The sequence below is a fragment of the Chelonoidis abingdonii genome, chromosome 4 (assembly GCF_003597395.2).
Source record: "Chelonoidis abingdonii isolate Lonesome George chromosome 4, CheloAbing_2.0, whole genome shotgun sequence".
Classification (NCBI taxonomy): domain Eukaryota; kingdom Metazoa; phylum Chordata; order Testudines; family Testudinidae; genus Chelonoidis; species Chelonoidis abingdonii.
The window spans coordinates 5,195,486-5,218,700 of record NC_133772.1 but is presented as its reverse complement, the minus strand read 5'-3'; the positions used below and the strand labels follow the sequence as shown (position 1 = coordinate 5,218,700).

Below are 23,215 nucleotides of genomic sequence, written 5' to 3'. Positions count from 1 at the left end.
CACTGGAATGGGTTCCCTAGGGAGTTGGTAGAATCTCCTTCCTTAGAGGTTTTTAACGCCCAGCTTGACAAAGCCCTGGCTGGGATGATTTAGCTGGTGTTGGTCCTGCTTTGAGCAGGGAGTTGGACTAGATATCTCCTGAGGTCCCTTCCAGCCCTGATATGCTCTGATTCTATGATTTGCCTTCACTTTGTATTTCCTGGTTTGCAGAGGTTAAAGTTTTACTGAACATGACATTCTGGGAGGCCATGAGAGCCTCCGGTGACCTTCCCTCTGTGTTTATGAAGTTTTTTGAACAGAAAAAAGCATTATAAATAGGAACTGGTGGTCATTTAGGCAGTTGTAACACTACTGTGGTTAATGAATGTAATGACACCACCTTGCTCATGACTGGTGCTTTAGCTCTGTCAATCGCAAAGTGCTTAGGAAAGAAGGTAAATATCTTTAGCTCCATATTAGAGGTGAGGAAATTGCAGGACAAAGAGGTGAAGTGACCTGGTCAAGGTCACTCAGCAGCCAATGCAGGACTGGGTCCCATGACTCCTGAGGCCCACGGGTCTCACTGCACAGCCATACGGTTGCTACATGATTCCCATCCTATATGGTTTGTTGTGGGGGCAGTACCAGGTTGACAATGGCACTAGGATGCCGGGCCCACACTCAGAAGGGGCCCTGGCACCCAGACTGTGGCTCCGCCCCCACCCCACTCCAATCATGCTGTGCCTCAAGGCCCCGCCCACACTCTGCCTCTTCCCCCTGAAGCCCTGCCCATCCCTGGCTCCTCTCCACCCCCTCTCCAGGCCTTGGGGGCACAGTGTGGGCAAGGCCTTGTGGGGAAGAGGCCAAGCTGGAGACAGGGTCTTGGGGGAAAGAGACTGAGTGGGGGCAGGGCCTCAGGGTGGTGCATGGGTGGAGCAGGGGGCAGGGCCATCATCTCATAAAAGATTAATCTGGCCCTATGTGGAGCGCTGGGGTTAATGGTCCTGCTTTGAAATGTTTGTCCTGTGTAGTTGCTAATGGGGCGGGTGAGAGAAGCCTCAGACATGGGCCATGTCCCAGATATTGGATGAAATTAGTCATCAGTGAAGGAACAGAAATGGACCCTGCGTAGAATCAAGCATGAGGGTTTATGACACACAGTGCTGGGGGAGTGTTACTCTGCTTATTAGGCTCAGACACTGCTGAATGATTGATTATATAGGGTGCCTGTGGGCAGAGGGAATCATAGAATATCAGGGTTGAGAGGGACCTCAGGAGGTCATCTAGTCCAACCCCCTGCTTGAAGCAGGACCAATCCCCAGACAGATTTTTGCCCCAGCTTGTCCCCTCAAGGATTAAGTTTATAACCCTGGCTTTAGTAGGCCAATGCCCAAACCACTGAGCTGTCCCTCCCCCTGAAGGATCAGGCGCTTAGGGAAGTGATGGGGTGGGAGGTTCCGAGCCCTGGATAGGTTTTAGCAGCAAGACACAGGTAGCACAATAAGCCAATAGTCTAAAAGTTTACATAATGGCTCCGCCCATGGTTCAGGTTAACATGCAACATATTGCTAATATGCAGGTGTTTTTCCTTAAACTGTCTTTATTAAGAGGTATAAGTTGAATCCTGATTTGGGGTTCACAGGAATGAGGTAGCTCATCCGGCTGGCCAACAGGTACGTTCCTGGGAGTTAAAGCAAAAAGACACTGAAAAAGTACATGGTAACAGAAATTGTTTACCATTGTGGTTTTAAAAACTAGCGTTGACATCTATGAAGTAGAATAGGTCTGTGACGGGGGAGGATGTCATATCTCATACTGACATGTTGGACCTCTCCCTAAACTCTAGGTGGGTATTTGCTATCTCCTTCCAGCACTGCAGGGTGGACACTGAGGCCCCTCTCAATTTTGTGAGGGTCTGTAACTTCTGATAAGGGCACCAATTAATGCTCCCTGTTTGCTGACTTTGCTTATCTAGTAACAAAGCAATGTTGGTTCTTGTTTTCAAAGTGGGGGCACAGCTCAGCAGTTTGAGCATTGGCCTGCTAAGCCTAGGGCTGTGAGTTCAATCCTTAAGGGGACCAGTTAGGGATCTGGGGCAAAAATCTGTTTAGGGATTGATCCTGCTTTAAGCAGGGGGTTAGACTAGATGCTCTCCTGAAATCCCTTCCAAGTTAGCCCTAATATTCTATGATCATCCAGGTTCAGAGTAGCAGCCATGTTAGTCTGTGTCTACAAAAAGAACAGGCATACTTGTGGCACCTCAGTTTTGTTAGCTCACAAGTACGCCTGTTCTTTTTATGACTATCCAGGTTTTCTTAGCCCTTATTGTTCATAGTTCACTAGGCCCCAGACCTTAAACCAAGCTGTGGAATTTGGGCCTATGTAAAAAGTTTTTAACAGAAACTGTGGTTAAGATTTTGCATACCCATTAAATGAATCATGGCCCTTCAATCAGGAAGTGCTTTGCTATATCCAGATCCGCAGCCCAGGATAATGCTGCAAGGGGGAAGGCTAGAGGGAAGGGGCTGTACGCACCCCAGAGAGGTGCGAAGTAGCATCTCAGATGAATAAGAATATCCCATGGAGATGAATCCAGCCTGGAGCATAAGCTCTGAGAAGTGTGAACTGCCCCATTCATGTCAGTGGATGTTCCCACCCCCCGACACACACACTGCCGGAGAGCCTGTGATATGCATCGAGCGTGCCTGTTCTCAGCTCCTCACCCCCATCTCAGGCCTAGTTGACACTATAGGGTTAGGTCAGCATAAGGCGGTTGATGTCAGCTTAACCCTGTAAGTGTCTGCACTGAAATGTAGCTCCCGTAAATCGCTCACTGCAGCTACATGCATCACCTGCTGGCTGTCAGCCCCGTGAGCGGGAGGGGGGCTTCAGCGGTCAGTGCCCCACAATGTCATTGGATGCGCTGCTGGTGAGGACGATGGACGGCGCGAGCGTGGCCATGAAATGCCGCTTTAATTGTCTTGGTGGCTGTATGGCCGCTTAAGGTGGCAGTGTAGCCACACTCCCAGCAGCGTGGTCCTGGTGCAGGGTCCCCATAGGCCTGTTCTCAGCTGCCCCCCAGAGGCTGGTTCATATGGGAGCATCAGGGGCTCAGACTTCCAGGGAGAGCAGCGCTTCTCCGGATAGCGGCTCACAGGGGGGTGGGGCAGAGAAAGCACCTCAGACCCCCTAGAATGGCTCAGACACCCCCAGACCCCAGAACACAAACAGGAGGGGAGACTATGGAGCAAGCGCCCCCTCCCTTAATCCCTCCACTCACTTTGCCACGCAGCCCGATGTCACTTCTCCAGTCCTCACCCCCTTCCCCGACCTCTTGTGGTCCCCTTCCCATAATCCCCCCACTCCTTGCCACAGCCCCTCCTCCCCATGCCTTTACAACATTCACATATTTCATCTTTAAAAAACAAAAAAAAAGTTTGAGCCCCCGCTGAACTCAAGAGTGCCCGTCCCCCAACGAACAACAGCCTGTGGACAGGGGCCACACGCCTGCAGTTCATCTTCTTGCCAAGGGTCGGGTGTGACTCGATAGGGCCGGGGGCGCAGGGCAGGAGATCAATGACCTCAGCAGATCCCCCAGGGGTCAGTCAGGGTCTGGGACTAATTTCTCTCCAATAAGCCTCTTCACAAGTCTGTTGAATCTGATTGGTTCACAGCTGTTAGACACACACCCATCTAAAGAGCCAAACTCTGTTTCAGATTCCATTTCGATTCCCCGTAGGGGCAGACGATGTCGTGCAGTAGTAGGGTGACAACATAGTAAATGTGAAAAATCAGGAGGGGGGGAGGTAATAGGTGCCCATATACGAAAAAGACCTTAAAATCGGGACTGTCCCTATAAAATCAGGACATCTGGTCACCCTATGTAGTAGTTGGTTTAAATGTCAAGGGATTAAGACCACCTGAGGTACAATCAGGCACATGGTTTGATCCCCAGGTCTGTGCAAAAAATGTCGACAGAATCTTTCAACTGTAAGGAATGATGGGTTTGGGGGCGGGCGGCACCTCGGAAACTTCTTGCTCAAATGACTCCAGGTTTGGATCACTAACTACCCAGCACGCCCATGAGGCACACCAGATTTCAAAGCAGTACAAATAAGCATATGGATTTTAGAGCAGTGGTTCCCAACGAGGGGTACACAGAGGCCTTCCAGGGGTACATCAACTCATCTGGATATTTGCCTAGTTTTACAACAGGCTACAGAAAAAGCTCAGACGAAGTCAGTACAAACTAAAATTTCATACAGGCAACGACCTGTTTATATTGCTCTGTGCACTATACAGTGAAAAGGAAGTACACTATTTATATCCCAATTGATTTATTTCATAATTACATGGTAAAAATAAGAAAGGCAGAAATTGGTCAGTACTAGTGTGGCTGGGACACTTTTGTGTTTTTGTGTGTGGTTGTGTAAACCAGTCGCTTTGAAGTGAGGTGTAAGTTGCAGGTACGCAAGACAAATCCAACTGCTGAGAGGGGTCCAGTCATCTGGAAAGGTTTTAGAGCACTGAGAAAAGTCAGCCTTCAGCCTTCAGAAAGGAGTTCTCAACCTTAGCTCCATCGGAGCTGCCTCAGATTAGCCCCATGTGCTCCTGCTGCTGGTTCCTCATCCATTTTCTGAGCGATCAAACAAAGCAAATGGTTGAGACTCTCATCGCGGGCGGGCTGGGAACGGGGCCGCTGACATCAGGGATCAACCCGCAGCAGACAGCCCAGTTCTCAGAACTGCTGTGAAGTCCACATGACCAATGCACTGCCAGGCTACTGCCCTTGCTCAACCCGGTAACTCTGAACACAGAACGACATTCAGCGTCCTGCAGCAACGGAGCCAGTCTGTACCACTGATCAGTTTCACCCCTGTAGTTCCAGGGGGAAAGGAGATCTGACAGAAATGTCAAATTCTAGAGAAATGGCCCCACGGGGAAAGGGCTCGAGTTGGTAACCAAGCAGCTGTGTTGTGATCCCTGATATCTACGCCCTATGAACAACTTCCTCAAAAAACAAGGGAAATTCCCACTCAAATATTTCGTTAAGGCAGAACTCTGGTTGCCCTCGTGCCCTTCCCAGAAGTGGAGAGCAGCTAAATGTAACCCTCTGCACATGGGACATGCAGCGGTAAGGGACGTGCCACCCCCCGGAATGTAACCTTAACTCTGCCCCCATGGAGCAATGTCCCAGCCCGCCCCTGGCAGACGTGGTGCCACTCTCCTCCCAGCTGGGACGGAGCACTGTGGGCTACATTCAGGGCAGTTAGTGAACAGAAGCTGGTTATGCCTGGCCTGGGCCCAACCACTTTGCCTGCTCTGTGCAGGCCACCCCAGACCCGCCAGATGCCTCAACCTCTGGAGCCTCTGGGAGCCCCCCTTCACTGCCCCCTGCCTTGCAGTGCATGGTCACGTATCTTCTCGTCCCCACAGCAAGAAGAGGCAACTGCGTTCCCCTCCCTTCACAAATCACATAGATCAACCCAGGAACAAGGGGTCCCTGATCACCTTGGGGACAGATATCCCTCTCCTCTTATCACAGTGCAGCCTGCCTACCCAGTCCAGCTGGCCCTAGCACAGAGCAGGTACAGACAATGGCATGTTCACAGAGTCATTCCTTGTGAGCAGCCAGAGTGGCCTGATGGTGCTGATAGTGGCTTCCTAAACCAGAGATTGTGGGTTCAAGTCCCTGCTGGGATGAAAAACTATCCTGACTAGAACCTACTTGTAGGCATGCCAGAGGGCACCTTTTTCCCCTCTAGCGTGCGCCGGCTCTGATCCAGCCCCAGGCTGACTCTTGGTAACAGGGAATGGGACCCTCTAGGGAGTGGTAGAGGGGACAGACTGGCTCAGGGGGACAGGAATAGAGAGGGGGATAGGCTGATTCAGGGCAGACACCTGGTTCCCTGGGTGAGGTGAGTTTGTTGGGTCTCAGTACAAATTTCCTGTCCTGCAAGTGTCACTTACCAGTCCCCCTTGCTCACTGAGGGGCTGGGCCAGAGCCTGACCTCCCATCACCCCCTGGGGTGGAGGCTGCCTATGTGGGGAGCTCTCCCTGGACCCCCCCCTGCAAGCTGGGAGCTCTCCTGTCAGCTAGTCACACACTGACTGCAGCATGATGCAAGCAGGGTGGAAAGGTGTTAAACAACACTGGGAGGACCAGGCAGGGAGTGGGGCAGGCCTCAGCCCACAAGTCACTAACCACACGGCACTGCTGACATAACCAGGGCAGGGTTCCCATGCAAGAGAGCGGGTGCGCGTGTGAAAGGCAGAGCGAAAGGATATGGCAGCAGGTCAGGGCTCTTGGCAGCCAGGCGTCGCCTCTCCTGGGGAAGAAGGGGTTGTTGGGGTCAAAGGGCAGGGTTAGGGGGTTGAGTAGCAGCAGCCCCACTCTGGATGGGGACGTGGCTGCGCAGGAGGATGCTCTTGCGCCTGCAGTGAAAGCTGCTCTGACCCAGTTTCCTTCAATATCCCACGCCCCTGTAGGTCCAGCCCCCACTCTGGGGTACAACATTGATACCATCCACCCAGAGGTGCTAGCCCCTGAGGCGAGTAGCACTTTTGGGTACCAAGTGCTGCAGTTCAAAGAGGCAAGGTAAGAGACCCACCCCTCATCCCTGCCAGTATCCCGCAAAGAGAGGAGTGGGATCTAATGGATTAGAGGGGGCTGGGAATCAGGACTCCTGGGTTCTATCCCCAGCTCTGGGAGGGGCAGTGGGGCCAGGCCAGGCCAGGCCAGGGACTTGGACTCCAGGGTTTTGTGCTGGGGGGAGGAATGGGATCTAGTGGGTTAGAGCAGATGGGGCTGGTTGTCAGGACTCCTGGATTCTGTTTTCTCAGCTCTAGGAGGCCAGTGGGGTTTAGTTTACAACGAAGGAGGCACCATACTGTAACAAGGCCCTAGACTGAGGTGCATTTCAGTGTCAAGGATTGCCAGGCCCCTGCCCGCTTGTTCCCAGTGGTGGGATGCCCCCAGCCTGTGTATGGTCCCCACTGGGTCATGCACAAATCACGATGCTGACTCCCTCTTCTGCTTTCACTACCCAAAAGCATGTGGCATCCGCCAGGGCTAAGTGGGAAGTGAGAGCATGTCAGGGGGCCACAGCTGGAAGTGCTGGGGGAGTGACCCAATGGAGGATTAACTGGAACACAGAAATCAGAAAGGAGATGGGGGTCTCATCACGTGTTAGAGCAGGGAGGGGGCTGGGAGTCAGGATGCCTGGGTTCTAGCTCCACCCCGTGTGGGGTCCCTGGCAAGTGGGTATTTCTCATCCCCGGCATCTGATCTGTCTTGTTTTACAGTATCATCGTGGGAGCACCAGGTGACCAGAACTCCACAGGGCAGTTGTACCAATGTGCTGTGAAGAAAGGCTCCTGCCAGGCCATCCCATTGCCAGGTGGGTCTGGGGGGAAATCAGGGTGGCAGGGGACACGGGACACCGGACAGGGCGAAGCACTGACCCCATTTCCCTCTCCTTGCAGTGAGTGCTCAAATGGCACATCTCGGCATGTCCCTGGCGAGCAGTGACGCAGAGGCCCAGATGATTGTGAGTGTGCGCGGGGCATTGGCTGCGGGACAGGCCCTGATGGGACGTCTCCAGCTCTGCTGGGGACGCTCCTGCTTCAGGTGGGGACAGGCTAGATGGGGTGTCTCCCTCTCTGCCACCCCCCTCTTGGATTCTTCTGTTGGGCTCATACCTGGAGACCCAAGCCCCATTCCCATCTCCCCTTCCTGTCGGGTTTGGCTCAGCCATAGACAAGCTGATTTCCAGTCCGATGTGCTCCCCTTTCCCTCATTCCATACACGGCTGGTAACTGCCTGCTCGGTGCTCCCCATAGGCCTGCGGTTCTGGGCTAAGCCGAACGTGTGATGCGAACCAGTACCTGAGTGGGGTCTGCTACCTCTTCAAGGGACACCTGGAGCAGCCCAAGGAGATGACGCCAGGATTTGAAGGTAAGGAACTGACAAACTCAAAGCACTGAGACCCAGTTGCCTTCCCCCAGAGCCCAGGAGTCCTGGCTCCCCACTCTAAGCCGCCAGACCCCACTCCTCTCCAAGAGCTGGGGATAGAACCCAGGTGTCCTGGCTCCCAGCCTCCCCTGTTCTAACCCATCAGATCCCATTCCCCTCTGAGAGCTGGGGATAGAACCCAGGAGTCCTAGCTCCCAGCCCCCCCCGCTCTAATCCATCAGACCCAACTCCTCTCTGCGAGCTGGGTATAGAACCCAGGAGTCCTGGCTCCCAGCCCCCCCTGTTCTAACCCATCAGATCCCACTCCCCTCTGAGAGCTAGGAATAGAACCCAGATGTCCTGGCTCCCAGCCCCCGCTGCTGTAACTACTAGACCCCACTCCCCTCTGAGAGCTGGGAATAGAACCCAGGAGTCCTGGCTCCCGCCCCCCCCACTCCACACTCCAACCCTCTCTGGTGGTTCTCCACAGACTGCCTGAAGGGGAATGTGGATCTGGTGTTTCTCTTCGATGGATCAGGCAGCATGAACGCTTACCAGTTCAACGCCATCAAGGAATTCATGATCGAAGTGATGGAGAAGCTGGGAAACTCCACGATACATGTATGTGAGAGACTCCTGCCCCGCCTGGCGCTAGGGGGCGCTGCACTACAAACACCGACCGGGCCCCATCTCCCGGCTTGGCAAGGGTGCTACAGGACTTTGCCTTCCATATCCCATCCGTGCTCCATCTCCTAGCTTGGCACTAGGGGGCGCTGTGTAGCGGGGGGGGCACCTAGCCATGCCGCATCTCCTAGTTTGGCACTAGGGGTGCTGTGTTGCAGGGGGTCCTGGTCATGCCCCATCTCCTAGCTTGGCACTAGGGGGCGCTGTGTTGCAGGGGGTCCTGGTCATGCCACATCACCCAGCTTGTCACTAGGGGGCGCTGTGTAGCAGGGAATCCTGGTCGTGCCCCATTCCCCAGCTTGGCACTAGGGGGCGCTGTGTAGCGGGGGGGCCCTAACCATACCCCATCTCCTAGCTTGGCACTAGGGGGCGCTGTGTTGTGGGGGGTCCTGGTCGTGCCCCATCTCCCAGCTTGGCACTAGGGGGTGCTGTGTTGGGGGGGGTCCTGGCCATGCCCCATGTCTCAGCCTGGCTCTAAGGAGCGCTGTGCAGGAGGGGGTCCTGGTCATACCCCATCTCCCAGCTTGGCACTAGGGAGTGCTGTGTAGCGGCGGGGGGGGCTAACCATGCCCCATCTCCTAGCTTGGCACTAGGGGTGCTGTGCAGCGGGGGGGGAGGGGGCTAACCATGCCCCATCTCCTAGCTAGGCACTAGGGGGCGCTGTGTTGCAGGGGGGCCTTGTCATGCCCCATCTCCCAGCTTGGCACTAGGGGGTGCTGTGTTGCAGGGGGTCCTGGTCGTGCCCCATCTCCCAGCTTGGCACTAGGGGGCGCTGTGTTTCAGGGGGTCCTGATCGTGCCCCATCTCCCAGCTTGGCACTAGGGGGTGCTGTGTTGTGGGGGGACCTGGCCATGCCCCATGTCTCAGCCTGGCTCTAAGGAGCTCTGTGCGGCAGGGATCCCAGCACTGCCCTGTCTACCGGCATGGCACTGGGGGGGGGGGGGGGGCGGGGGTGCTGTTTTGACAGCCCCTCTTCCCCGCCAGTTTGCCGCAGTGCAGTTTTCCCTGGACGTGAAGACAGAATTTGACTTTAACGATTACAAACGAAACCGAAATCCCCGGGAACTCCTGAAGAATGTTAAGCACATGGCGAGCCTGACACACACCTTCAAAGCCATCAACTATGTTGCGTGAGTAACCAGGGACGGGAGGCAGAGATGGACCTGTAATAACCAGTCCCCCACACCCCTACCCCAGAGGTGGCTGCATCTCAGTGCTGGGGGAGGGATCCTTGTTGAAGCAGCTCCTGTGCCCAGTTCTGGACGTGGCTACTTCTGAGTTCATCTGCACCCATTTCCCTGTGTCCTGCAGAAACCAGGTTTTCACCCCAGAGCGTGGCGCCCGGGAAGATGTGGCGCGAGTGATGATCATTATCACGGATGGAGACCCCAGTGACCCTGAGGGGAATGTGAATGCTGCCAAAGAGAAGAACATTGTTCGCTACATCATTGGGGTAAGGAACCCAGGAGTCCTGGCTCCCAGCCCCCCACTGCTCTAACCCATTAGACCCCGTTCCCCTCCCAGAGCTGAGGAGAGAACCCAGGTGTCCTGGCCCATTGGGACTGACATGGCCTCCAACGTTCTCTCTCGCTCTCTCCAGATTGGCAATAACTTTAACTGGAACAGGTCCCAGGCCTTCTTGACACAGATGGCCTCAGAGCCCACAAGCCAGTTTGTCAAGGTGCTGGACAGCTTCGAAAAGCTCAAAGGCCTCTTCAGTGAGCTGCAGGCCAAGATCTACGCCATCGAAGGTACCAGTGCTCTCCAGAGTGTGGCCTGGATTGTGGAGGACACAGCTTGGCAGCATCCCCTGGTGCATGCACTGGACATGCACAGCCCCTAGCGCCCCCTGGTGAATGCACTGGACATGCACATCCCCACACACACACCCCACACCCCCACACACCCTGGTTCATGCACTGGACATGCAGAGCCCCTAGCGCCCCTTGGTGAATGCACTGGACATGCGCAGCCCCCAGTGCATGCACTGGACATGCACCCCATACACACACACACCTTGGTGCATGCACTGGACATACGCTGTTCCCAGCACCCCCTGATGGCTGCACTAGATGCACACAGCCCCTCAGCACCTCCTGGTGAATATACTGGATATGGAGAGCAGCCCAGAGCACACACTGGACACAGAACTCAGCAATTCTCTATGAAGGAAAAGCTGAGGCACATAATCAGAACCCAGGAGTCCTGAATCCCCCCACCCCCTACTTCTCTAACACACCAGACCCCCACCCCTTCCCAGAGCCCAGGATAGGACCCAGGAGTCCAGACTCCCAGCCTCCCCTCCCCACACATACACACTCTAACCAGCCATTCTGTCAATTGTCACCGAGCTGCAGCAGCCTCTGGGGTGAGGCGTAGGGGCTCTTCATACAGGGATCACTGCTCTGAGCTCCCACCCCTGTCTGTCTTACAGGTACCAGCAGCCGCAGCTCCTTCCACCTGGAGCTTTCATCCAGTGGATTCAGTGTGGACCTTTCCAAAGTGAGCCCCAAGAAGGGGCCTGGGAGGGGTCTGAGCTATTGAGGTTCAGAAGGCTGGGAGATGGGCCAGGGCTGTGGGGGTTCAGAGGTGGTGGGGTGGCTTTTGGGAGCCTGAGGGGGTTGAGGAGGGGCCCAGGCTATGGGAGTTTAGGAATGAGCTGAGGCTACGGGGATTTGGGAGGGTCGGGAGGCTGGGCCATGGGAGTTCAGAGGGGTCATGGATGGGATAGGACTATAGGGATTCAGGAGGGGAGGGACTTGGACTATGGGCTGGGGCTGAGCTATGAGAGTTTCGGGGGGGTCAGGAAGGGACCCAGGCATGGGAGTTGAGGAGCTCCTCATTCCCTCTGCCCTCCCCTTTGCCCCATGGTGTGTCTCTCTCTCCCCCTGCAGGAACAGGTGGTGCTGGGGGCTGTGGGGGCAGATGATTGGGCAGGGGGTCTGATTGAGCTGCGGGGCAACCAGGCACTGGAGACCTTCATCAGGAGCCCCTCAGCCAGTGAGCAGATAAAGGACGCCTACCTGGGTATGTTACCCCTAGCCCCTAGAGCCTCCTAGCCTGCCTCAGCATCCCCCATCCGTGGGTTGGGGCACCGGGGCCATTTCTGCAAGGATCTCTCACCTGGCACTGAAATGCAGCTGCCTCTGGGGTGGGGCACGGGGGCCATTTATACAGGGATCCCTCATCCAGTTCTCACCGAGGGGACTCCCCACCCTGGGTTGTGCGGACAGCACTGGGGTGAGGGCCTCTGCAGCTGTGTAGTACTCCAGCTACTGAAGCTTTGGCGGGCTGATTGGGGCACACCCTGCCACCTCACTCCACCTCCATAGGCAGGACTAGAGAGGCCTGCCCAGGCCCCTCTCATGCTGAGCCGTTTCCTGCCCCCAGGCTACGCAGTGAAGTCCATGCAGCACCAGAACAGAACGTTCTATGCTGCTGGAGCCCCCCGCTATCAGCACATTGGGATGGTCATCGTGTTTGAGATAGACCCCGGCAGCTCCAACTGGACAGATACTCAGCACCTCATGGGCAAGCAAGTGAGAACAGGACTGTCGTGCTGCAGGGGGGCGGGATGGGGGCTCAGCAGGGGGCTCTGTGCTGCAGGAAGCAGGCAGGAGGCTCAGCAGGGGGCGCTGTGCTTCAGGGAGCAGGTGGGGGCTTGGCAGGGGACGCTGGGCTGCAGGTAGCGGGGCACAGCAGGGGGTGCCAGACTGCAGGGAGCGGGCAGGGGGCTCAGCAGGGGGCGCTGTGCTGCAGGGAGTGGGCAGGAGGCTTGGCAGGGTGTGCTGGGCTGCAGGGAGCAGGGGGGAGCTCAGCAGGGGGCGCTGTTCTGCAGGGAGCAGGTGGGGGGCTCAGCAGGGGGTGCTGTGCTGCTGGGTGCAGTGCGAGGCTCGCTAGGGGGCACTGTGGTTGCTCCCTACCTCTCTGACCCCCACCCCCCTTTGGTTTGCAGATTGGCTCCTATTTTGGGTCAGTTCTGTGCTCAGTGGACGTGGACGGGGATGGGGACACGGACGTGCTCCTAGTGGGGGCCCCCCTATACTATGAAGAGAGGAGTGGGGGCAGGGTCCACATCTATCACTGGGACCAGGTGAGTCAGGGGGCATAGACAGTGCTGTGGGGGCCCTGGGCTACGAGCACAGCGGACGGGGGAGGGTCTCCCCATCAAGGGGTGGTCTCCCTAGGGGGTTCCCAGGGCTGTGCTGGGGGCCCTGCAGGGGACGCTGACTCTGTATCTAACCTTTCCGTGCTCACTCCCCAGGCCGGGCTCACCAGTGTCGCGGTGCTCCAGGGAGCCCTGGGGAACCCGCTGGGCCGCTTTGGCGCAGCCATCACGGCACTGGCAGATCTGAATGGGGACGGCTGGGCTGATGTCGCCGTGGGGGCACCGCTGGAGAGCGAGGAGCACGGCGCTGTCTATATATACAACGGCCACCAGAGGGAGCTCAACACACACTACAGCCAGGTCAGGAGAGGCAATAGGGGGCGCTGTGCCCCATGTTCCAGCCTGGTACTAGAGGTCGCTGTGCCACAGGGGGTCCTGGCCATGCCCTGTCTCCCACCATGGCACTATGGGGCGCTATGTCATGGGGGTCCCAGCCATATTCCATCTACCAGCCTGGCAGTAGGGGGTGCTGTGCTGTGGGGGTTCCCAGCCGTGCCGTGTCTTCTGGTTGGGAGTTACGGGGTGCTGTGCCATTGGGGAGGTCCCAGTCATGTCCCGTCTCCCAGCCTGGCACCAGGGAGCACTGTGACATGGGAGGGAGGGGTCCCAGTCATTTCCCATATCCCAGTCTGGTTCTACCATCTCCTGGCTTTCAGGGGCTTTGTGCTGCAGGAATCCAGCATTCACATTCTTATACTGTCGTAATTTTCCCCCGCTCCGTGTTCCACAGAGAATTGAGGGCGCAACAATCTCTTCTGGTGTGAAATACTTTGGCCAATCCATTCATGGACAGATCGACCTCAGTGGGGACGGGCTACCAGACCTCAGCGTTGGGGCTCTAGGAGAGGTGATCATGCTGAGGTGAAGCTGTTTACCGGACTCCTGGGTTCTCTTCCTAGAGAGTGGGACATGGGCCTTTCCCCTCTAGGGGCTGCGGGGTCCGTCTGGCCTGAGGGCAGGGGGATTGGCTGGATCAGGGGGTGGGGAATGGGCCACCAGACCTTTCTCCTCTAGGGGGTGCTGGTTGACACTGTCCGTTGTTTCCCCAGATCCCAGCCCATCCTGACAGTGGTCCCCAAGATGTCGTTCTCGCCAGAGGAAATCCCAGTAAAGCAGGTGGAGTGTTCAGGGAGTGTTTCCTCCCGGCAGGGTGTTCAGAGTAATCTCACCATCTGCTTCAGTGTCAGCCGAGCCACCATGCGCTACCAAGGTCAGAGACAGGCTGAACCGCTTCCTCGAACCCGTTAGGTCTCACTCCTGTCCCAGAGCGGGAGCTGGAGCCCAGAAGTCCTGGCTCCCAGCTCTTCCTCACTCGCCCATGCTCCAACCTTTATGCATTTCCCACCTTCTGTCCCGCCAGAGCCTCTCTTTGCTAACCTCACCTACTGGCTGGAGATTGACGCCAATCGCATGAGAAGCCGAGGGGTGTTCGGGAACGGGCAGAGGAACATGTCTGGGACCATGGAGATCTCGGAGGGGGAGCCCTGCATAGCGGAGATGATCCACATATCAGTAAGGTCCCACTCAATGGACCAGGAACTGGCTAATCCATTGGAATAATAGCGCAGCTGCCTTGGAAGCGGGTCACAGTGGCTGTTCATACAAGGGAGCCCTTGCCCAGTGCCGCAATGTGGCCACCTCTGGGGTGGGGTGCAGGGACTGGTTATACAGGGATCCCTTGCCCGGCACTGAGCTGCAGCAGCCTCTGGGGTGGAGCGTTTACACAGAGATCGCTCTCCCTTCAGAACTGCATTGAGGATTTCGTCACTGCAATCAAGGTCTCGCTGCACTTTGCCCTCCATGAAGACAATGGCTCCAGCAGGACCCCGCATCTGGTACTGAACCCCTTGTACAACTCGTCAATGACAGAGGTGAGGGCAGCCCAGACTGGCATCGCTCGGCTCTGTGGGGCTGGCTGGGCTCGGGCTGATCTGGGAGGAAGCCAGCCCAGGCCAGCTGATCTGGTGTTAACTTTTGGGCTCTGGTCTCTGTTGCAGATCCCCTTTGAGAAGAACTGTGGGGAGGATGGAGTGTGCAACGCCTACCTGCAAATCCACTTCCACCAGAATACGTAAGGCGGAGGGCACAGTGCTGTGGGGAGCAGGCGGGGGGCTCAGCAGGGGGCACTGTGCTGTTGGGAGTGGGGGGCACCAGCAGAACTGTGGGAGGGGGGCAGGCGGCTCAGCAGGGGGCGCCAGGCTGAGGGGAGCGGGCAGGGGGCTCGGTGGGGGGCGCCAGGCTGCAGGAAGTGGGCAGGGGGCTCAGCAGGGGGAGCCATGCTGCAGAGGGCTGGGGGGCTCGGCAGGAGGGCGCCATGCTGCGAGAAGCGTGTGTGGGGGCACGGCAGGGGGCACTGTGCTGTGGGGAGCGGGCGGGGGTCTCAGTGGGGGGCACCATGCTGCAGGAGGGCGCTGTGCTGTGGGGAGCAGGCAGGGGCCTTGGCAGGGTGCATACTCCCCCTGCAGTCATTGATGACCCCAATGCCCCAGTATCAGAGCTTTCCCTTAATACTTCCCCCATCACCCCCTGGCTCTGTTAACCCTTTAGTCACTGTGGAGGGACTGAGAGCTGCCCGCGGCTGTGCCTCCACCGACTATGTCCTCCTCCTCCCCAGCTGTCCCCACCCACCCCAGCGTCTCCTCTCCCACTGCCACCTGCCCTGCTCCCCTCTCATCCTGCTCACAGATTTGGGGAAGGGGCGGCAAATCTAGTCATGGGACGGGGGAGGGAGGGTCTGCTCCCATGTACCGCCCATTGCCCGGACACCTGGGTCCTTTGTAATCCTCGTCCCCTCACATTATTTGGTGCCCAGTGCGGGGAGTTGCTGCTAACTGAGTCTCTCACCCCCCGCCTTCTTCCTGTAGGTCACAGCAGCTGTTGGTGTCGCCCTCCACCAGGCTGGAGGTGGTGCTGGAGCTCACCAATCGCGGGGAAGATGCTTACCACACAGCTGTCCACCTGCCCCAACTGCCAGGACTGTCCTTCCGCAAGGCCTCGGTGCTGGAGGTAGTGGGGCTCAGGCTCTCAGCAGACTCAGGCAGACACCTCTGCGTTGGTGACACCTGGGACAGCTTTAATCTGGACCAATCTCAGTGAGGCCTGGTTGCCTCATGGGGAGGGGAATAGGACTCGGGGCCTTTCCCCTCTAAGGGGCACCTCGCTGATTGGGCCCCAAGGCAGGGGGCAGCTGGCTCAAGTGGTCAGGGAATGGGCCATGGTGCCGTTCACATCTAGAGATACTGACTCCAGCTGGCCCCAGGGTGTTCGGGGACTGGCTGTCTCTAGAGGGTCTTGTTTGCTGACTGGTCTCGCAAGCACCGCTGGGCAGGATTTGGGTCTTCCCCCACCTCTTACTTCTTATTGGTGTTTCCCCCTGACAGTCCAGTGTCCAGGCCAGGGTGAGCTGCAATGGCCTGGAGACTCCAGACACTAACTCCAGGAACCTGTCCTGTAACGTCAGCCACCCGATCTACTGGGGGAACAGCCGGGTAAGTCAGTGCTGCCCCACCCCATGGCCCATAAGGGTGCTAGGGAGCGCTGTGCTGCAGGGAGGGGGGGCACTCAGCAAGGGGTGCTGTGCTGCAGGGAGTGGGGGAAAGGGCGATGGTCAGCCGGGGGCGCTGTGCTGCAGGGGGTGGGTGGGAGGCTCGGCACGGGGCGTTGTGCTGCAGGGAGCAGGGAGCGCTCAGCAGGGGGCGCTGTGCTGCAAGGAGGCAGGGAACTCAGCAGGGGGTGCTGTGCTGCAGGGAGCAGGTGCGGGGGCTCAGCAAGGGGCACTGTGCTGCAGGGAGCAGGTGGGGGGCTCAGCAGGTGGCGCTGTGCTGCAGGGAGTGGGCAGAGGGTTCTGCAGGGGGCGCTGTGCTGCAGGGAGCGGGGGAAGGGACGGTGGTCAGTAGGGGGCACTGCACTGCAGGGAGAAGGCAGGGGGCTCAGCAAGGGGCACTGTGCTGTGGGGAAGCGGGGGGCTCAGCAGGGGGCGCTGTGCTGCAGGAAGCGGGCGGGGGGCTCAGCAGGGGGCTCTGTGCTGCGGTAAGCGGGGGAAGGGGCGGTGGTCAGTAGGGGGCGCTCTCCCCTGGCAGTCAGTTCTGACTCTATTCTCTCTTGCCCTGGGCAGGTTCTGATCCAGCTGCTGTTTGACATTCTCACCAACAGTTCCTGGGGGGACTATCTGGAGCTGGACGTCATGGCCAGCAGGTGGGAGCGGAGCTCTGGACTAGCCTTTTAATAACAGGGACTGAGCTGCTGCTGGGGCCATCCCTGTGGATCTTGGCTGCATTAGCCACAGCGCCCCCCCAGCTGCACGGGCGACAGCCTCCCTTGGTTGGACACTGAGAGGTTGGGGTGGGGCATGTCCTGTGTCACTGAGAGCATCGTTGTTCCTCAGCTGTACCACCCGAAGCAAGCTGGGCTGTGTCCTTGCACCCTACCCCAGAGGCGTCCGCAGCTCAGTGCCAGGCGAGGGATCCCTGTATAAACAGCCCCCACATGGCCACAGCTCAGCGCTGAGCAAGGGCTGGAACCTGTAAAGCACTTCGGGATGTCTGCGGTTTAAGGTGCTAAAAATATTGATGCCTGCCAGGAGGATGTAGCCGGCATATGAGGCAGGGAGCCCAGCACTCATTTGGGACTGGGGGTGGCTGTAACATGTTTCCTTCTTGTCCATCTGTCTATCCTTCCCAGTGACAATGACATGAATGGGACCCTTGTGGATAACCAAGACTCTTATAGGATCCCAGTCCTATACCCCATAAACATCATCACCAAGGGGTAAGACACCATCCCCCACTCCCCTCCCGGAGCTGGGGCTTGAACCCAGGAGTCCTGGATCCTCACGCCTTAAGCTCCCTCTTCCCATCTCTGCACCCCTGACCTGTGGGTCGGTGCCAGCCCCACCCTCTCTTCTCACCAATGTCCTCCCCACCGCAGAGCAGACGGGTCCACCCAGTACATCAGCTTCAGCTCCCCGAACCCAGAGATCAAGTCCGTGCAGCACGTGTACCAGGTGAGGGGTTGGGCGTGGCTGGGCAAGATGTGTGGGGGAGGGGTGCCATGCTGGTCAGGGGGAAAGGCCAGGATCTGACAGAGGGTGTCCTCCCTGTGCCACTGCCACCAGACTGCCACAGGCCTCTCTCCACAGCTCCCTTCCCCTCCTCCTGCATCGCCCGCCTCCCATGTCCCACTCCCCAGTCTCCCGCGTTACCGCCCCCCATGCCAGACTTGACTCCCCCCCACCCCCAAAGCCCCACATCCCCTGTGGTCCAAGTCATGGCCCAGCCATCAAGGCCTGGTCTGCACCCTCGTCCCTACTGCTCTCAGCTCCTCTCTTTGGCAGGTGGAGAACCTGCTGCCAGGGAGTTTCCAGCAGCCAGAGGTGACGGCATTTGTGATGGTGCCGCAGAAGTTCCCGGCCGGGCTAGCCTGGGAGCAGCAGGAAGTGAGGACGGTGAGTAGAGCGTGTGGGAGCAGAGACCAGGCGCCAAGGACGTCACACAGCACCCCAGTGCCAGCGCGGGAGGTGGGACACAGCCGGGGGCTCCCCACAGCACCCCAGTGCCAGCGCGGGAGGTGGGACACAGCCGGGGCCCCCCACAGCACAGCACCCCCAGTGCCAGCACAGGAGGTGGGACACAGCCAGGGGCCCCCCACAGCACCCTAGTGCCAGCTTGGGAGGAGGGACAGAGTTGGGGGCCCCCCACAGCACTCCAGTGCCAGGGCAGGAGGTGGGACACAGCCGGGGCCCCCCACAGCATCCCAGTGCCAGCGTGGGAGGCGGGACACATCTGGGGGCCCCCCCCAGCACCCCAGTGCCAAAGCAGGAGATGGGACACAGCTGGGGGCTCCCCACAGCACAGCACCCCTAGTGCCAGGACAGGAGATGGGCCATGGCCGGGACCCCTCACAGCACAGCACCTATAGCGCCAGGACAGAGGCCATGGCCAGGACCCACAGCAGCCCAGCGTCCTGTAGCACTGGGCTAGGATACAGGACACAGGCAGGGTCTGCAATCAGCTGTTCCACAAGCTCACAGTCACATGTGGTGGAATCTCCTGGGTTTCCCTTGCTCCCCCAGGACCCCAATGTGACCTGCCGTCCTGTTGCCATGAACGGGAAAACAAAAGAGGCAGACGCCAGCAGCATCCCCTCCCACACTCTCAAGGTAGGTGTCTCCATCCTGAGTGACATGTAAGACACGTCTCAGCCCAAAGACCTTTACAGGGATCCCTTGCCCAGTGCGGAGATGCAGCCACCTCTGGGGCAGGGCATGGGGGCTGTTTATACTGAGATCCCTCGCCTGACACTGAGCTGCAACCCCTCTGGGGAAGGGCACAGTGCAGCATGCAGAATGTAATGTGGCCAGGACACCAAGGTTCACAGCCCCACCCATGGGGAAAAGTGTCAGGGAAACTTTCATGCCCCAAATCTCACACTAGTGCTGAGTTTGAAAGACCTTCAGACAGCACCACACTGGGATCAGCTCTGATTGTGAGGGGGCAGCACCCTCTACGGAGCCTCCCACCCTGTTCCCTGCAGCACAGTGCCCCCTAGCGCCATGCTGGGGCATCGGGGCCAGCGCTGGCTGAAAGGGGCGAATGCCTCCTGTTGACCCTGCAACCTACTTCTTGGGTTTTCATGCTGTTGCCTGTCCCAGCACTAACCCAGCCTGCTCTACATTGTGTGTGAAACCAGCCTGAGTTCCTGCCTGCCAGGCCCATTGGAGTCAACAGCCCCGTTCCTCTCCCTGAGCCAGGTCCCCACTCCTCACTGACCTCTGGGGTCCCTTTGTGCTTCTGTTCCCGCGCGTCAGCTCTCCGGAGAACCCCCTCCCCACCTTGTGCTGGTGTATTTCTTCCTAGCACTGCTCACCCGGATACCAGCAAATCTACAAGTGCAACCTGGGCCAGATAGACGCCCCCTCTACCATCACCATCATCGGGGAGATGTCGGTTACCAGCAAAATTGAGGTTAGGGTTCTGTGTGAAGATACACGGCCTTTCTCCTCTAGGGGGCACCATCACTGAGCCAGCTCCAGGGCAGGGGGGACAGGTTGGCTCATGGGGGCAGAGAATGGGACATGGGTCCTTTCTCCTCTCGGGGGCACCAGGTCTGCTCGAGTCCCAGGTGGGGAGACTGGCTGGCTTGGGGAGTGGGAGGGAATCCAAGGCCGTACCCAAACCCCTCAGCACAGAGACTGAGCCCCACACCCTGGCCTGAGGTCTCTGCTGGGCCCCCCTGGGTAAGAGTGCTCTCCATTGGGAGCTGCCGTAGAGATTGAACCCACAGCTTCTTGATCTGACAGGTCAAACCTCCTCTCACCCTGTCCGTAGTGTGGCCCCTGGCCAGGGGACTGAGCACACCCCAGGTTAGTGTCAGGGTGAAGTGTGATGGCTCCATGCCCCCCAGAGGTGCCAAGGCAGGCAAAGAGCGCCAGCAAGGCTGCCCTATGGAGGCGGGATCGACCTATCTCATGCTCCGCCCTCCCATGTGCCACCTCATCCCCCCCCCCCATGTTAATGGGTGGGGGGCCAGGGTGTCTGAGGCCTTGTGTCCTATTCTCCCTCCAGACCTCCTCCCGGTCCCGGTTCTGCACTGCCGTGTGGTTCACCTTCAACACCAGGAAATACGTCAGTCAGTACACCGACGAATTCACGCAATCCCAGGTAAGGATCTTGGCCGTGAACCCCCCCACCCCCCCTTCCTCCCTGGAGCAGCTGGGATTTCCCTGCCCTGCTCCTCACACCCTGTGTCTGGGAGTCGGTGCCCGAACTGTCCTGTTGGGCTCGGCTCCTGCCCGAGGGCCGCTCAGCCCACGTGCTGGGTCCTCCCTCCGCACAGGCACACTCAGGAATCAGCCAAACCCATTTCAGAACACATGGGCCTGCAGCAATGAGTCAGCACAACTCCTTTAACCCTTTCCCTGCCTGGGGAGGAAGCAGACTGAGGCAAACTCAGGCAGGTGGGGTTTCCCCCTTACAGCCCGGTCTGCATTTCCCGTTATGCCCTGTGTCTGCTCCTGCAGGTCACCACGGAGGTGGAGCTGGTGCACGTGATGAATTACCTGCCTGTATACATAGGCAGCGGGGTAGGGGGGCTGCTTCTACTGATCCTGATCAGCGTTGTCCTGTACAAGGTGAGATGGGCAGGGACTGGCAGGGCAATAGGACCCTGGGCCACTCAGAAGTGGTGCATTGCAGCCACTGACTTTCCCTGCCAATAGAATCGCTTAATCTTTCGCCAGCAACATTCCCCCATGGGATTCCAGAGCCCCATGCAGACGTTGGAGGGACTGCGTCACCTCCTTAGCGCTCATCCTGAGATGCCTCCACCTCTGGGTTGGGGGCAACACTCTCCAACAGCAAAGGGGAGGAATTGAATCCCATGTCCACTTGAAACCACAGTAGGGGCCTGGCTCTCACAGAGAGGAGAGACTGGGACATGGGGCCTTTCCCCGCTCCGGGGCACTGGCTCCGATCCGACCCCAAGGCGTGGGAGATGGCTGGCTCAGGGGGGCAGAGAATGGGGCACAGGGCCTTTCCCCTCTAGTTTCAATTCGACCCCAACATGGGTCAGAAAGAGTTTCTCTAGTCCCCATGTCAAACCGTGGTGGTTTTTCCTTTTCCCGGCAGTGTGGTTTCTTCAAGCGTAATTACAAGGACATGATGGACCATGAGCCAGCGTCTGGGAACGGGGAGGCACCTGCAGAAGCCAGCAAGGAGGAAAAGGCAGATGAAGACTGCAAGGAGGCACTCACCACAGATGCTCCCAGTGAATGACCAGACCCTCTCTGCCCCCGGACCATGGATCCGAGACCTCCTTCTCTTCCCTCCATCCCCACCTGCCCCTAGGACTGCCTCATGCTCAGCTGGGGCCCTGCACTCACCAGCGCCCCCCAGTGGCCCAAAGAAGGATCGCAGCAGCTGTGCTTTTGCAGACTCATGTCTATCCCTGTCCTTGTGGTGGGGTGGCTCCATTCTGCTCCTGGTGGAACGAGTGCCCCCAGGACCTGAGCCCACCTCGCCAGCAGCCACAGCACAGAGACTGCAGGCTGGGCAGGCCATGGATACCAAGCTCCACTTTCCCGCCAGCTAAGGCCAGGCACAGGGGTGGCGTGTGTTGGGGAGCTCCCCCTGCGCTCAGGGAAGGACATTATTTCTCCAGGCCTCCTGGGCAGTGCCTCTCCTCAGCAGCCACCCCATCCACGATGAGGGGACAACAATCCCTGTGAGATGTGAACAGCATCTGCAGTCAGGTGACCGGTGCATCCCTGGATTAGCGTCACGCTCACCAAGGGCCTGGGACGGTGCTGCTGAGGAGCCAGACGGGGCATGTAATAAATCATTTGTGGAGCCAGATCAACTTCAACAGGTGACTGGGGAAATGGCTTGAATAGTGACTGTTTACTATTAAGCTAGGCCCAGCCCCTACACTAGTGAACTCTCTGTTCCCGGAGCAGACTAGAATGTTCATCTATTTATCTCTCGCAATCCTACTTGTGCCCTTACTGATGTATCTGTGTTCTGTGAGTGTGCTACACCCTATGCTGATGCTGCCGTTGCACTGTGGAATTCCGCTTTCCCTGTTATTTGCTTGAGGTGGCTCTTGCTCTCACAGATGCCAGGGCCTCTGAGTGGAGAGGTGATTTCCCCTCTGTATTCGGCACAGGAGCGACCACAACTGGCATCCTGTGCCCACAATGCCAGAAGGAAGTTGATAAATTGGAGAGGGTTCAAAGAAGAACCACAAGAATGATTAAAGGATTAGAAAACCTGCCTTAGAGTGAGAGACTTCAGGAGCTCGGTCTATTTAGCTTAACAAAGAGAGGGTTAAGGGGGGACTTGATCACAGTCTATAAGTGGGAAACAAATATTTGTTAGTGGGCTCTTCAATCTAGCAGAAGAAGGTACAAGAAGTTCTTCGAGTGCTTGCTCATATCCATTTCAATTAGGTGTGTGCGCTCCGCGTGCACATTTGTCGGAAGATTTTTACCCTAGCAATACCCGACAGGTCGGCTGGGTGCCCCCTGGTGTGGCGCTGTTATGGCACCGAATATATACCCCTGCCGACCCGTCCGCTCCTCAGTTCCTTCTTACCGCCCGTGTTGGTCGTTGGAACAGTGGAGCGCGGCTTAGCTGATCTCCACTTCCCTAGCTATTCACTCGTTCCTAATCTCTTGGACGAACCACCTGCTTTACGCCTTTCCACCCTTCCCGATGGTGCACAGGGTCCTCGTAAAGCTTCGCAGGGACGGGGCTCGCCTGATCCTGATCGCCCCTGCGTGGCCCCGACAACACTGGTACACTACGTTGCTGGACCACTCAATAGCCAACCCGATCCCCCTGCCTCTTCATCAGGATCTGATAACGCAGGACCATGGGAGGCTTCACCACCCAGACCTGCAATCCCTCCATCTTACAGCGTGGCTCCTGCATGGT

The 23,215-nt window shown here is 57.9% G+C and overlaps 1 protein-coding gene across 1 annotated transcript in view; it reads left to right on the top strand.

The window, feature by feature from the left end:
* The window catches only part of ITGAL (integrin subunit alpha L), a 32,930-nt gene extending 10,371 nt beyond the window's left edge, over window positions 1-22,559 (top strand). Inside the window, exons 2-30 of the mRNA XM_032784805.2 lie at window positions 6,469-6,577; window positions 7,285-7,379; window positions 7,465-7,529; window positions 7,822-7,936; window positions 8,424-8,554; window positions 9,602-9,747; window positions 9,929-10,070; window positions 10,218-10,368; window positions 11,052-11,119; window positions 11,512-11,644; window positions 12,008-12,156; window positions 12,573-12,710; window positions 12,882-13,085; window positions 13,516-13,646; window positions 13,835-13,995; window positions 14,146-14,297; window positions 14,531-14,656; window positions 14,783-14,856; window positions 15,650-15,791; window positions 16,166-16,273; window positions 16,900-16,979; window positions 17,466-17,552; window positions 17,712-17,787; window positions 18,118-18,228; window positions 18,856-18,942; window positions 19,640-19,747; window positions 20,348-20,443; window positions 20,803-20,913; window positions 21,410-22,559. Of these exons, the coding sequence (XP_032640696.1) occupies window positions 6,469-6,577; window positions 7,285-7,379; window positions 7,465-7,529; window positions 7,822-7,936; window positions 8,424-8,554; window positions 9,602-9,747; window positions 9,929-10,070; window positions 10,218-10,368; window positions 11,052-11,119; window positions 11,512-11,644; window positions 12,008-12,156; window positions 12,573-12,710; window positions 12,882-13,085; window positions 13,516-13,646; window positions 13,835-13,995; window positions 14,146-14,297; window positions 14,531-14,656; window positions 14,783-14,856; window positions 15,650-15,791; window positions 16,166-16,273; window positions 16,900-16,979; window positions 17,466-17,552; window positions 17,712-17,787; window positions 18,118-18,228; window positions 18,856-18,942; window positions 19,640-19,747; window positions 20,348-20,443; window positions 20,803-20,913; window positions 21,410-21,556 (3,443 nt within the window). The 3' untranslated portion in view covers window positions 21,557-22,559. The remainder of the gene's footprint in view (window positions 1-6,468; window positions 6,578-7,284; window positions 7,380-7,464; window positions 7,530-7,821; window positions 7,937-8,423; window positions 8,555-9,601; window positions 9,748-9,928; window positions 10,071-10,217; window positions 10,369-11,051; window positions 11,120-11,511; window positions 11,645-12,007; window positions 12,157-12,572; window positions 12,711-12,881; window positions 13,086-13,515; window positions 13,647-13,834; window positions 13,996-14,145; window positions 14,298-14,530; window positions 14,657-14,782; window positions 14,857-15,649; window positions 15,792-16,165; window positions 16,274-16,899; window positions 16,980-17,465; window positions 17,553-17,711; window positions 17,788-18,117; window positions 18,229-18,855; window positions 18,943-19,639; window positions 19,748-20,347; window positions 20,444-20,802; window positions 20,914-21,409) is intronic.
* Window positions 22,560-23,215: the final 656 nt, after the last annotated feature.